General features: G+C 42.2%; 2 protein-coding genes across 5 annotated transcripts; both read right to left on the reverse strand.

Annotated features, from left to right (window-relative positions):
• Window positions 1-215: 215 nt before the first annotated feature.
• Window positions 216-14,661, reverse strand: aste1b (asteroid homolog 1b). 4 transcript variants are annotated; one of them, XM_055658567.1, is made up of 5 exons: window positions 14,539-14,661; window positions 7,149-8,521; window positions 3,572-3,779; window positions 2,403-2,598; window positions 216-858 (listed from the first exon to the last, which is right to left on the reverse strand). In XM_055658567.1, exons 2-5 carry the CDS (start codon window positions 8,496-8,498, stop codon window positions 564-566), a joined length of 2,049 nt encoding a protein of 682 aa, XP_055514542.1. In that variant the 5' UTR covers window positions 8,499-8,521; window positions 14,539-14,661; the 3' UTR covers window positions 216-563. The 4 variants fall into 4 exon arrangements, with proteins under 4 accessions (XP_055514542.1, XP_055514559.1, XP_055514549.1 ...); XM_055658584.1 differs by lacking the exon at window positions 14,539-14,661 and adding an exon at window positions 11,838-11,972; XM_055658574.1 differs by lacking the exon at window positions 14,539-14,661 and adding an exon at window positions 11,679-11,849.
• Window positions 10,247-12,718, reverse strand: hscb (HscB mitochondrial iron-sulfur cluster cochaperone). Its single transcript, XM_055658607.1, is given in 2 exon segments — window positions 10,247-12,501; window positions 12,504-12,718. Coding segments are annotated over 2 exon segments (723 nt in total). The 5' UTR covers window positions 12,601-12,718; the 3' UTR covers window positions 10,247-11,875.
• Window positions 14,662-15,136: the final 475 nt, after the last annotated feature.

Here is a 15,136-nt window from a genome sequence, read left to right on the forward strand (position 1 = left end):
GGGACGGGGGTGTTACAGTATATAAACTGCTCTTAAACTCAGTGTATAAACTCCTCTTAAAAATAGCGGAGTCAGGGGATATGGGGAGAAGGCAGGAACGGGCTACTGATTGGGGATGATCAGCCATGATCACATTAAATGGCGGTGCTGGCTCGAAGGGCCAAATGGCCTACTCCTGCGTCTATTGTCTAATATTTCAGTTACGAAAGATAATGTACAGCCAAAATGTTTTATTAATTTCCAAAAAGCGGGTTCAACAGTTTGATTTGTGTCCCAGACAAGTTTAGTTTGGATAGTTTAAAATATTTATTTGGAAACCTATGTTTCAATAACAATGCATTCATATACGTGCTGTTTTTGTTAAAGTTCCTCATAAAAGCATTAACGGATGAACAACCAAACACTGCTAATTTAATAGTTACATTTATAAAATATTTCCCATTCAAAAATTGTATAGATGATCACTTGTCTACAAAAAATTAACGATTGAAAATGGCAAATAGCAGTCTGTAGAATCCAAAGATTTTGGTGCAGATGTCAAAATAGTACAGCATTAATGAGGTTTAGGCACAGTTCTCATTTGGCAAGGTTGCAAATCTATTTGCATCATTTCCCAAAGGGAGCCCTTGATAACCTTTGTCTGTTGATGTCACAATAGTTTGTTTTTTCTTCAACTTGCCACGAGACTTGGATTTTTTCCCCATACTAAAGAAATCTGTTGGTACTGTGGCAGTCACTGCATGTAGGAGCTGGGAGTACATTTCATCTGCAGCCAGGGAACCTTCCAGTAGATTCTCTGTGGAAGCCATTGATTTCAGCTCTTGGTAGAAATGATGAATTAAAGTTCCACTGTAGAGCCTTTCCAGGACAGAAACAGGATTTCTATTAGAGGATTTCTTGAGTATTGAAGAAATCAAAACATAAGAGTAAGTGTCCTATCAGTCAAAAAGATTATGACTGATCTTTTACCAAGCATCCTTTACCCACTGTGAGTCCATATCTCTCCCGTTTCCTTGACATTGAAAATTCATCAATCATCATTGCCATTACTCAGTGAAAGAGCCTTCATGGTTCTCTTTGGAATTCTCTACCTAGGATTCAGTACTCTCAAGAAATGTCTTGCATGGTGATCCCTTAATTTAAGAATAACCTCTAGTTCTATATATCCCAGCTGCAAGAACTTCAATCCTGCCTCTCTTCCTGTAATAATTTGTTTTCAATTAGATGAGAGCATTTAAACTTGAGAGACTTGATCCACTCTGCATATCCTCTCCTTGAAGTTCAATCCTACTGTTCCTGGAATCAATGTAGCAAATTACTATTTTACACTCTTTTTTTTGATAGCGACCAATAGCCTTCACACTATTCCAGAAGCAGGGCCATATAACTACTGGAAGATATTTTTTACTCTTGTACTCAAACCTTCCTTAGTTTAGTTTATTATTGAGTCAATATTCCCCCCATTCCCGCATTAAAAGATAACACGCTATTTGCCATCTTAATCATTTGCTGTATCTTTTAAATTTTCAATAATTTCTGGATACCAATATATTTCTATCTCTTGGCATTTAAAAAAAATTTTGTTCCTTTCAAAGTGAATGACTAATTTTTTTTACCATTCACAGTCGATATCTTTTTGAATCCTTGCTGCATCCTTTTCATAACTCTCACTGCCAACCTGCATTTTTGTTTATCAATATACCTGGATACAATCTAGATCAATAGTGGAAAGGAATGTGGACAGATTGGGCCCAGTTCCAACCCTTCTGACACATCCCATCCCAAAAATTGCTATTTTCTGATAATTAACCTCAATTCTATTTGACTTTAGTTTAAAAAACTATGTAGCATCCCCTGTGAGATCCTAATATGTCACATTCACTATCTCCAACACATCCATCTTTTTTTGGATACAACCTGAACAAAAACTAGCAAATTTGTCATATACAATTTACTCTTCATAATGCTCATTCTGTCTAATCCTATTATTACTTTCTAAGTGGCATTGCTTCTTTAATAATACATTCTAGCATTTCCTTGGTACTGACAGGTCTATCTGATCCAATTCCCCATTCTGTAATTCATACTAAGTTGAGTGGCATTTGTTGCCTTTACATTGTAGAAACCATTTTGGAAATGACAACTAGTACATCCCATGCCACTCCTTCCAGAACTTTGGTTCAGATTTCATCCTGTGAACTCATCAATTTCTATTTGTTTTCTTTTTTAATTCATTTTAGCTCTTCATTCTTTCTAGGTCTGTTGATCTCCACGAGTTCCAAGTTTTATTTTGTCTTTCTAGGCATCAGATGTGGTATGCTTAATTATAGCCACCTAACATCAATTATACATTTTAAACACTGTTCTGCTGAGAACCAAGAACACATTTGTTCATTTCTTACCGTGTAATATCTGGTGTTGGAAGAGGACAGCACAAGAGCTGATTTAAATAGATTCCCATTAAAAGACAACTCTGCCATTGACAGAAGACGTGAGCTACATCTACATTCAGATTTCCCATTTGCTGCTCTTTTTGTCTCAGCTGGGAAAGTCTTTCATACACCATTTCACTGCCATTCTCGGTGGAGTTCTCGTTCCCTAGACATGTTTGAGCAAAAACATAGTTAAACCTTTTATTTGATCTGAAGAATCATTAATGAACATAATTTGCAGCAGAGGTAGGCTACATGCCCCCTCAAGCCTTCACTAATATAGCACTCAGTCTCATTGCCTTTCTACCTGCTCCTCCACTCCCCACCCATTCAAACAGAGGCCAATTGGCTTACAAACCCACACATCTTTGGGATGTGAAGGAAACTGGAGCATCTGGAGGAAACTCACGCAGTCAATGGGAGAACGTGCAAACTCCCACAGACACCAGATGGAACTATGCCATTGTGCCAGCCGATAAAGGAAAAACAGACCTATCTGGTATTTCCTACACTACTGCATTTCAGTCTTCACAGTTTTCTATTTGTTGTTTTCCTCTCCCTTTCTCTATTTTTAAATGGCCAGTTTTTCCTTTTAAATTAGTACTTTGTTTGCAGTTGCAGAATTCCATCAGTGTTCACATCTACACAACAGGACTGCCCTTATAAGCATCTCACTCAAACAGTGGTGCAGGGACATTTTGTTTACAAACTCATCCTACAAGTCTTAAGAACATTATCAAAAACAAGGTACCTGTTCATTTTTTTCAATCCATGTAGGTTTTTTCACATATAGCTGTCATGTTTACTTGTAAGAGATGAAACTAAATTTCTCCAATACAGTTCACTTTAAATTGTAAAGAGCCTTAATATGTGCTATATTATGTTGGTATATAAATGCACAATTAACAAGCAATTCCATTCTATATCTGACAATGACCCTTGTCTAACAAAAATACACTCATAACACAGGTTAATGTAATCCTAATTTAAGGAGGAGCTAACAGCTGATGAAAGTTCAGTGAAATTAGTTTATTGCAGTGATAGGGCCAAGCTGACATATGTACATTGCTACTCTCCGGCTTTAAAACATGCATACACATGCAATTCAGAAATGACTTATTCTTGTGACTTATAGTTACCAGGTTTGTGTATTAGTTTATGTAATTCTCCAGTTACAATACAAAGCAGTAGAGCCTGGAGATGGTGCAATGTCACTTTGGGTTCAGCCTGAGCTATCCAGTAGCAGGTAATATAAACTGTTAAATGAAGGTTGACTGGCAAAGCGTGCACATCAGCATTCACTTTCAGGGTCTCCAAAAAAAAATGGGTTCTATCCAGGATAGAAATCTGTAAAAAAGATTACATGTATGATTATTTCATGTAACTCAAATGAATTTGTAATGAACAAAATGATGTCCTGTCAAATGACTAAATGAGATAACTTATTATTAAACAAACATCTAATGTTTCTGATGAAAAAATTCATATTAAAGCATGTCTCATGTCATGTAAATATTCTAAGTATACAAATTATAAGTTACAAACTATGACAAAACAATTTTTGGCGACAATGAATACAATTTCCACGTGCACTAAACAATTTTACAATAGATTAAGTTAGAATGGAAGCATTTCCATCACTATATTTTAAACAATAAGCTAAGGCCCAGCTCCATCCAATTGTATTTTTGCTATAATAGATTAGGAATGCAGAGTAGAGGTTGATCACAATTGTATTAAATAAGTGAGTAAGCTTAAGGGGCCAAGTGGCCTACACCTAATTAATATGTAAAATGTATGGGTTTTCTCTGAAACTCAGCTGCCAAGTCTCAACCAAATAATGTGGACTTAAAGTAAGAAATCGCCCATTACAAACCACAAGATCAAGCACACAAAAACTCTTATCCAATATGGACCTTTGTTATAATAGGGGTTTTTGCCCCTCTCCCATCTGGCAAAAGGTATTGAAGTGTGAAAACACACACCTACATATTCAGGGGCAGTTTCTTCTTAGTTGTTATCAGACAACTTGATCATCTTAGCTCTATCTCATGAGATTTTTTAACTGAAATTTAGTTATAAACTTGCATGAGAATGCAACCACGAAAATCAAAGACAGTTGGTTTGTTTCAGCCTAGGGCAGCATGGTGGAGCTGCCCCTCAACTCCAGGGAACTGGATTTGATCCTGACTTCGGATGTTGTCAGCAACTGTAAGTGGTCCATAATATCAGTGGGTGGTAGGAGAATCGGTGCTGTTTTGCATGTGAGATGGAATGGTTTGCAGTGAAATAAGTGGGGGAATTCAGTGCTTTGAAAGCTGACATAGACTTAGTGACTGACTGGCCTACCGTGCTGTGAAAAATATGAAGATTTATACAACATTTAGTTGTTATCAGACAACCTGGTCATCTTACCACAACCAGAGAGCAGTGCTCAACTACTATCTACCTCCATGGTGGCCCTCGGACTATCCTTGATTGGACTTTGCTGGCTTTTTCTTACACTAAACGTTATTCCTTATCGTGCATCTATACACTGTAAATGGTTCGATTGTAATTATTGTGGCACCACCTGGTGGTTAGTCCACTTACTAGGCAAACCCTCGGCAGTGGGGGATAGGGTCACGTGACTGGGGCATGGCGGGAAGGAGTTGTCACGAGGTATAGGGATGTGCCCTAGTATATATAATGAACCCCCGGGTCAACCTTCCCCCATTCGCTTGTGTGTTGTTCTCTTTGTTTTGACAATAAAGATCTCTTTGATTCTCAACGCTTGGCTTGCTTATTCGCCCGTCATATTATTGTCTCTCTGCTAACTGGATAGCACATGACCAAAGCATTTCACTGTACCTTGGTGCACGTGACAAACTAAACTGTAATATTGGCTATTCGGATCTTGGGAGTGAAGGGAGCCCAGAAGATGTTTTTGATCTTTTGATGCATAACATAACAGATGATAGACACAAAAAGCTGGAGTAACTCAGCGGGTCAGACAACATCTCTGGTGAAAAGGTGCAGGTGATGTTTCGGGTCTAGACCCTTCTTCAAACCCTTTTTGAATTGGTGTCTCGATCCAAAACTTTGCCTATTTGGTCTGAAGAAGGGTCTTGACCTGAAACGTCACCTATTCCTTTTCTCCAGAGAATGCTGTCTAACCTGCTGAGTTACGGCAGCTTTTTGGGTCTTTCTTCGGTTTAAACCAGCAGCTGCAGTTCCTTCCTACACAGATAATCTGCAGATCTGGAAAGACCTGCCTCATTTTGTATAGGAAAATCAAAGTTAAAAAGATAAATGTCTATGTCGATAATGGCTTAGAGATGAGATGAAACTATACAGATGGCTATTGCCCAGGAATTCCAATGAATTATTTTAAATATCTGGAGCTATGACCAGTTTTAAACTAAAATTAAAATACAGTGCTAGGACCACATCTCAAGGCTGAACATGGGAGTCTGGGGATGGGAGTGAGCTTGAACATTGAGGTATGCACGCCTTGACATCTGAGGAGCATTTCACCAAGTATGACCACTGGTAAAATGGGCATTGGGGGAATACATTCATGGTTGAGTTACTGTGGGGTGAGGGGGTGGGCGATTGCCATTATTCAAGAACTTAAATGGACCAGCTAGGTACATTTTATGTCTACAAAATCAGGTTAGAGGCAAATGTGGTGAGTGACTTAGCTCCCAACAACTCAAAGCCTTTCCAGCACCCATACAATCAGGAATGAGATGGAATAAGCTCAGCTCCTAAGACTCGACATTCAGGATGGAAGCAGCCTGCTTGACTGCCACATCATCCACAATTCCAAATATTAATTCCCTCAATCACCCACACTGGTGGTGGCCCGTCGGTAACGAAGATGGTGGGTTGTGCAGTCTCCATTCTGACAGAAGAGGGCTGCACAAAAACCTGTGTGTGAATGAGGTGGAGAAGCTGTTGCACTGTGACAACTCCACCCTCTCAGCTGTAGAAGTCAGAGTCCAGTGATATGAAAAATCATCACGGCTGGAGACTTCTTGGCTGCAGTGGATGGCCCTGTCGTCTTTAGTGCTCTGACTAGCCCTTTGCATTGCTGCATCGCCTTTCCAGACATTGGTTCATTCTGCCTGGTTCACCAAAGCAGACTTTCAATGAAGGATGAGCATATCCCACAGGTTGAACTGGACCACACGGTACCAGTTGCAAGGCTATGCTTTGACCTGACAGGTAAGATCACTAAGGCCCACACTAAGGCTGCTGGTAATTACCCAAGCTACTCTGCCACCACATCCCAAATCGGCAACATACGTGGTCAGGGGCATGGACAGAAAGCACATTTGAATAGTATCACCTTCATGTTCCTAAGCACACAACATCCTAAGTTGGAAATATATCACCATTCTTTCTTTATCACTCAGTTTAAACTCTGGAACTCCTCACCCAACTGTGGGAATATCTACATCGGAAAGACTTTGATGGCTACAGTAGGTGACTGGCCCTCATTTCATTTAGGGATGGACAATAAAGTGGTGCATTCACCAACAGCTCAGGTACACCAAGGTGCATTTTAAAAAGTTGTAATGCATGTCCCTGATGAAGAATGTGTAGTCGCAAAGGTGTGTTACAGCAGGAAGTTCCCAGTGGATTTCATTCATGAGACTTGGTGAGAAAATTATGCAAAATGAAATTTACGTAGAACTACTTAAATTACTTTTTTTTTAAAAATCATCTTACTTCTGGTAGTCTTTGCAGTGAATGTATTTTGACGGAGTTGAAACTTTTCCCTACTGCTTGAATGTTGTTTTTTCTTAAGGTCTGCTCATGCCTATCATATTCTTGCACATAATGCACTTTTCCGAATTCTTCAGTACTAAGGCTGGCCTTTCCTGGTAATTTAGCAGATAAACCCAATGTTGCATCAGGAAAAGTCTCCTCGGAAATTAGCAATCCATAAATAACCTGGCGAATGTACAATGAGCACCTGTGACTGCTGCTCCTGCGGTTGTTTTCCACCTGAGCATGTAGGAACGTTCTTCTCAAGGTCAAGCAGTCACTCAGAAATGGAGCCAACTCTCCTTTCAACAGGGCAACTAACATCCATTCTGGGGCTTTGTTTGCCAACACAGTGGGAACATGGGGCCTTATCTCCTTGTTATGAAAGTACATTGCAAGATCCACCTCCGACTGAATGTATTCATCCATATGATAATACAGAACTGCTCGGACCTTCTCGAGTTCACTTTGCTTGAGGTGCTTCAGAATGTTTTCTATTGCATCTTTTGGCTCAGAAAACTCAGCCAGCCAGTTCAGGAGCCCTTGAATACGTGTGTTCTTCCTTCCTGCTGAAGACGTCCTTGCATGGAAACGCACTCTGGTGAAAAGGTTCTCCAAAAAAGGAAGATTAATATAATCATTACCATTCAACACTGCGAAGAGTGGAAGGAGAGCTTTGTTCAGGTGATTAAAATGGTTGCAGAAATTTTCTATTGAGAAACACTGGGCCGAAATATAGAAATCAGAATGATCTTTAAGACCAGTTATATTTTTCCACTTGAAATAATTGAGTGGACAATAACCAGCCTTTAACTCGAAGATACAGAAGTCACTATCCAGTGTTAGGACAGGGCAGTTCCATTGATTAGCAAGAGTGACAATGTCACGGTCTGCTTCAGAATGACACTGGACAAATGGTACTTGCAACTGCATTAAAACTTGTTTAAAAACTTCTGGAGCAAGTAGTGGCAACACAGTCCCTCTTCCACCTCTTGAAATTGTGTGTGCCTTGAGGATATTGTCCTTGGCACGTTGTTTGATAGTTTCAAATTTTTTATCAGAGCAGTCGCATCCACCATCGAAAACCACATATGGTGAAATATTACAGAGTAATAGAGCTTCAAAGAATTTATAGATGGTATCTGTAAATGAATCGTATTCACCTCCATACTTAAGATCCAAACCAGAGTCAAAGTAAAGTCTGTGAAATAAGTTATTACCATCAATCACAATTCTTGTATTTTGTAATTTTATATTATTAAAAAAATGATGATTTTCTCCAATGTAGGACGTCAATCCATGGATACCCATGTTCCAATGCAATCTGCTTCATCCTATGTAACAAACAGAACAAATTGGAATTGTCAGATCACGTAAATATTGTATGATGTACAAAAGCACTTATTTGCAGCTACGTACACACTGAACTAACTATAATAATCTATATTTTGCAACTTATACTGAATAATTTTAGTGAAGCTGAACAGAAAATTAAGAGAATGTTTAACTTCTCCCATGGGGAAGCCACATTTATGCCATCTATGCCCCACTAATCTGGCAAAGGGCAAGTTTGACTGTAATGTGCATATTTGCTTATTTGTAAACTGAAGCAGCCTATATTGATTGTAAAAGCAAAGTTTTGTGGAAATTGTGGAATAAAAGGAAGATTGTGGAAATCTGAAATTAAATAGATGCTCAGCAGAACTATTAAAGATCAACTCTGCTTCTTTCCTCACCTCATATTTGCTGCAGGAAAAAATACCATGTTTTTAGTTACAACTATTAAAATATATTAAAGTACTGTTGCTTAGAAAACCAGATGGTGCCAATTCAAGAATTCAAATACTGTGAAGATAAATTGTGCATAAATTGGCAATATTTTGTAATGATTTAGAACCAGGAAAAAGCATTTATTTTTTTTCACGACAAAGGAGTGGTGAAGAAATGGATGTCATCAAAATGTATAATAGTTTACAATAATAAGCGCACTTAAAATAATTTCATTGGGACATCACATGGGAAACCCAAGGTTGTGAAATATTTAATATGAATGTTAAAAGGGATGGAACCAGTAAAGTTTTTAAAAGAAATTCTCTCAGGGATGAGACGTTAGAAACTAAAGATAGCTGATGAAGGCGAGTTCTTATAGTTCTATTAAAGATAGCGGAGTGAGGGGATATGGTGAGAAGGCAGGAACGGGGTACTGAATGTGGAATGATCAGCCATGATCGCAGTGAATGGCGCTGCTGGCTCGAAGGGCCGAAGGGCCTACTCCTGCACCTATTGTCTATTGTGAGTTGAGAGATGCTTTCTTTTGGATGGATTTGGCAAAAAACTGCAGAAAAGGATAGTGTTAAAATGAAATGTGTTGATTATGCAAATTGTAAATCTAAAATGGAACTCACAAGGTAGCCAAGTTAAATCAAAGCTGATACTTTCATGATTTATGATATTTTCAAGATTGTTTTTGATCCAGCCTCCTCTGCATAGAACAAAACAGGCTAGACCTCAGAAAATGCATTGCTCTTAAAAGGGTAATGAATGTTTGGGAAATTTTAAAGAATAATAATGAATGGATGGGATTTATATAGCGCCTTTCTAGATACTCAAGGCGCTTTACATCGCATTATTCATTCACTCCTCAGTCATACTCGGTGGTGGTGAGCTACTTCCGTAGCCACAGCTGCCCTGGGGCAGACTGACGGAAGCGTGGCTGCTAATCTGTGCCTACGGCCCCTCCGACCACCACCAGTCATTCACACACATTCACACACAGGCAAAGGTGGGTGAAGTGTCTTGCCCACGGACACAACGACAGTATGCACTCCAAGCGGGATTCGAACCGGCTACCTTCCAGTCGCCAGCCGAACACTTAGCCCATTGCGCCACCTGTCGTCCTCGGGAGAATGCTTTATCCCTTGGATGTGGACAGTTAAGGGATTTCTGATTTTGTTTGTGGCTTGTGGAATGATCTGATAGATTAGCAAGAGACACAGAAACTATGCATTTGTAGTACAAGATACTGTAAAAATTAAAACGTGAGAAAGTAAACTCTTGAAAGTTTCAAGCAAAAGTTTAGAATTTTTTATTAAGTTTCAAAGATAGTAATGTTCTTTACTTGGCCAAGCCCATTAAAGAAATGGAGGCACCGTTTTTGTAGCAGGTTCAATCCCCCGAGCAAAACACAAACTTTTTGAGAGGGAACTGCAGGTGCTGGAAAATTGAAGGTAGACAAAAGTGCTGGAGAAACTCAGCGGGTGCAGCAGCATCTATGGAGCGAAGGAAATAGGCAACGTTTTGGGCTGAAACCCTTCTTCAGACTGATGGAAGGTGCCCCCCCCCCTCTCTCCCCATCTGGGGGGGGGGGGGGGGGGAAGGAAAAAGGAAGAGGAGGAGCCAGAGGGCTGAGGGAGAGCTGAGAAGGGGAGGAGACAGCAAGGGCTACCGGAAATTGGAGAATTCAATGTTTATGCCGCTTGGGTGCAGACTGCCCAAGTGGAATATGAGGTGCTGCTCCTCCAATTTCCGGTGGTGCTCACTCTGGCCAAGGAGGAGGCCCAGGACAGAGAGGTTGGATTGGGAAAGGGAGGGGGAGTTGAAGTGCTGAGGTCACCGGGAGGTCAGGTTGGTTAATGCGGACTGAGCGGAGGTGTTCGGCGAAACGATCGCTAAGCCTACATTTGGTCTCACCGATGTAGATCAGCTGACATCTAGAGCAGCGGATGCAATAGATGAGGTTGGAGGAGATGCAGGTGAACCTCTGTCACACCTGGAACGACTGCTTGGGTCCTTGAATGGAGTCGAGGGGGGAGGTAAAGCGACAAGTGTAGCATCTCTTGCGGTTGCAAGGGAAAGTGCCCGGGGAGGGGGTGGTGCGGGAGGGATGGGAAGAATTGACAATGGAGTTACGGAAGGAGCGGTCTTTATGGAAAGCAGAGGGGGGCAGATGGGATGATGTGGCGAGTGGTGGGGTCATGTTGGAGGTGGCAAAAATGACAGAGGACTATTTGTTGTATGTGACGGCTAGTTGGGTGAAAGGTGAGGATGTGGGGGACTGCCCTTGTTACAAGTGGGGGGATGGGGAGAGAGTAGTGTTACGGGGTATGGAAGAGATCTTGGTGCGAGCCTCATCTATAGTAGGGGAGGGGAACCCCCGTTCCTTGAAGAATGAGGACAGGAGGAAAAACACAAACTTAATTGGACAGGCACCATCCCTGGAAGGACGTGGACAGACAAAGTTTCAGGCAACGACCCAAAACGTTACCCAGCCCATTCCCTCCACAGATGCAACCTGACCAGCTGAGTTCCTCCATCACTTTGTGTTTTTCTGAAATATGACTGCCGGGGGCTAGGGGACGATGGTATACTAAGAAGCTCTTTCAGCTGCTAATGACCATAAAAGATGAAAACAAAGGGCACATTTTAGGCGCGAGTCAAAAATACTGAACTGTACTGAATGGATTTGATAAGGTGGGAAGAGGTTACGAAGACCTGGTGGGCCGAGATCAGTGAGGGATGTCAAGGTGAATGTTTAGAACAATAAATGTTGGTTCAAGGCACTGACACTGGACCACGTTTCCACCCATCTGATTGCCACAGTAACCAGTGGCAGGAATCCCTCACTGTTTGGGGCGAGGGTGGGCACTTTACCCCAGGCTTGGCTTGGCTTGGCTTGGCCTGGCCTTGCTTCAGCGGGGCAGCAGCCGCTCCTTCACCCGGTCGCCGATGCTGTTCCAGTACTTCATCTGGCGCAGCAGCGGCCGAGCGTCCCGGGGGCGACCCTGCTCGAAGGCCAGGTCCACCTTGTCCTCCAGCTCCCGCAGCCGCGCTTCCACCGAGGCGGCCACACGGCGAACGTCGGCCTGGTTGTCGGCCTCGGCCAAGCGCTCGTTCAGCTCCAGCACAGCGCCCAGCAAGGCGGGGTCTGCCTCGGCCTCAGCCTCCCCGGCGGCCGGCGGCTCACCCGGCAGCTCCAGCTCCAGCAGGTAGAGGCCGCGGGACAGGGGCCGCAACAAGGCGGCGAACGCCTCGTTCAGCAGCGCCGACTGTAGCTCCGAGTGGCGGCGCTCCACCGCCGAGCTGCGGGCGAAGTTGTCCGGGTGCAGGGCCCGCTGCAGCCGCCGGTGCGCCTCCCGCAGCCGCTCGGGGTCCAGGGGGAATCGGCGCGGCAGCCCCAGCAGCTGGAAGTAATCGAGCCGCCGGTCCGGGGCTTGCAGGGCCCGGCAGGACGAGCAGAAGAAGCCGGGGGGCTCGGGGGCGGCTCCGCAGCGCCAGCAGCAGCAGCCGGCGGCGGGGATGGGGCGCAGGCCGCGGGGCAGGCCCGGACACAGGCCTCGGCGGGTCGCAGCAAGGCCCGGGGCCTCCAGCCGGTGAGCAGCGGGGAACGGGCCGCACGCACCAGGGCGCCGAGCATCGTCCAGGCCGGGGCTCAGGCCGGGCCGCGCTGCACTTCCTTCCTCCCGCCCCTGCGGCGGGAACAGGCGGTGGCTCCGCAACCCTGCAAACGCACCGGGGAGGAACAAGGAACGTACCTGTTGCATTTACAGGCACATTAACTCAACACAACAACAAATACAAAACCAATATTAATGCAGACCCGAGACACCAGGCAATGCAAATCCCAGTTTACAAAACAAAAACTGGAGTAAGTGCTGGAGTAACGCATCATCTCTAGAGGGCATGGATGTGCATCAATTGACGTGTACAATTGCACCAAAGTCATAATTTTCTGACCATTTTAAATATATACTTTGCTTTTCTGTTTTGTACATTGTAGATGGTCTCTCATTTTTCTACATCATGCACTATCTGTCATGGTCTCAACCACTCACTTGGGTTGTCTCACTTGGATTGTCTCTTTCTCCATTAAGCCTAATGTTACTGCACCTTGAATCCTTATCTAGTTTTGTATCATCAATAACTTGGAAACATTATATTTCGTTCCCTCAGTGAAATTGTTGGTACAGATTGTGAATTGCTGGCGTAAAACCATTAATTCCTACTGCGTCTGCAAAACACTAAATTCTTCTGACTTTTTGTTTTCTGTAATCCCTATCCCTCCATATCCATGTGCATATCTAAAATCTTCTTAAACTCCATTATCATATCTGCCACCACCACCTCCCCTGGCAGCACTTTCCAGGTAACTACCAGTCTCTGGAGAAAAAAAAGTCCTAAACATTTCCCTGTAAACATTTCCCCTCCCATCTTAAAGCCATACATCTAATATTTGGCATTTTAATGTCATATAGTCTTTCCCCCGACTGGTATAGCATGCATCAAAAGCTTTTCATTGTACCTTGGTACACCTGACAATAAACTAAACTACTAACTACTATTAATCTTCAATTCTTAACTCCTGTTCATCCCCAAATTCAATGTCTCCATCAGCAAGTGCAACTCTCTTATTCATAAGCAAATTAGCCTATTTATTTTGTTTACATCGAGGTAATAATATTGTAGCCTGCTTTACCATACAAAATTGTAAAGTTACTTGCACAAATGCTCCATAAACAATATAAAACAAGCCAAGTTCAAACTATTATACTGCGTACACCCAGAATGCAAACCAAGAGTCAAGAGTGTTTTATTGTCATATGTCTTGAAATGCAACAATTAAAGTCTTACCTGCAGCAGCACGACAGATATGTAAATATAGTACTCTGTAAACACCGTAGATACACGACAATAGGTGCGGGAGTAGGCCATTCAGCCCTTCGAGCCTGCATCGCCATTCAATGTGATCATGGCTGATCATCCACAATCAGTATCCCTCTCTTGCCTTCTCCCCATATCCCATTGATTCCGCTAGCCAGAAGAGCTCTATCTAATTCTCTTTTGAATGCATCCAATGAATTGGCCTCCACTGCCTTCTGAGGCAGAGAATAGCACAAATTCACAACTCTCTGTGTGAAAAAGTTTTTCCTCGTCTCAGTTCTGCGCTCCCCCAACATCGGGAACATGTTTCCTGCATCTAGCGTGTCCAATCCCTTAATAATTTTATGTTTCTATAAGATCCCCTCTGATCCTTCTAAATTCCAGTGAATACAAGCCCATTATAACCAAAAAGCGCAAAGACAAAAATAATCCCCCCAAGTCTGTAGTTCGCAGCATATTTGGAGGCTGTTGTGTTTAATAGCCAAGGTTCCATTTGCATAGTTGTTAAGCCTCAATTCCCAGCCTATAAAAAGAGTCAAAGAAGTAGCGAAATTGGTGCAGCGATGTAAACTTCATCAGCGAGATTTGGAAAGTAATATAGGTGCAGGAAATGTGCACTATTCGAAATGTATCTTTATTCTCAATAAGTTTCAAAAATTACGTAGTTATGATCTACAAAAGCAATACATCTTACCAGCACCGCACCCTCTGGAATGAAATATAGCCTGTCCTTGTTAATATCAGACCGGAGTACAAATCCCCAGCACAACAGTTCCGACCATAAGTAACTTTACACGGTTCAAAGTTTTTACATTACATTTGGAGTGGAACTATTGTTACGCTTAATCATAATAACAGTAAAGTTTTTAAAAATCTATTAAAAACTTGAAAATTATTTTCTGTAAGAAAAATTTAGAATTGGAATCTTTCCATGAATGGAGAAACAAAGAAGTGGAGTCCCCGCTTCGAGAGATAGAGACATAGACAATGAAAATTAGGAGACCAAAATCTGAAGAAGGACATTATTGCTATTGAGGGAGTGCAGTGTACGTTCACCCGGTTAATTCCCGGGATTGCAGGACTGACATATGATGAAAGAATGGAGCCACTGCGGAGCTTTTCTCGAATTCTGTTTTAATGGAAATCAGAATGTTTAATATTAATTTTCATTCCAAACATTCACCATTAATCTTAATAGTTTATCAACAATTAAAAGTGCATAATTTAATAAATAATGTAGGAAGGAACTGCATGTTTAAGAAGAAACTGCAGATGCTGGAAATCGAAGGTAG

This window comes from Leucoraja erinacea, chromosome 2, assembly GCF_028641065.1.
Source record: "Leucoraja erinacea ecotype New England chromosome 2, Leri_hhj_1, whole genome shotgun sequence".
NCBI lineage: Eukaryota > Metazoa > Chordata > Chondrichthyes > Rajiformes > Rajidae > Leucoraja > Leucoraja erinaceus.

Bases quoted from the DNA above. Each gene is read 5' to 3' on its own strand.
- aste1b (XM_055658567.1), bottom strand. From the start codon at position 8,498: ATGGGTATCCATGGATTGACGTCCTACATTGGAGAAAATCATCATTTT. The intron at 3,780-7,148 runs GTAAGATGATTT...TCTTTTTTACAG, and splicing joins CACTGCAAAGACTACCAGAA to ATTTCTATCCTGGATAGAAC. The intron at 859-2,402 runs GTAAGAAATGAA...TGTCCTGGAAAG, and splicing joins CCAACACCAGATATTACACG to GCTCTACAGTGGAACTTTAA.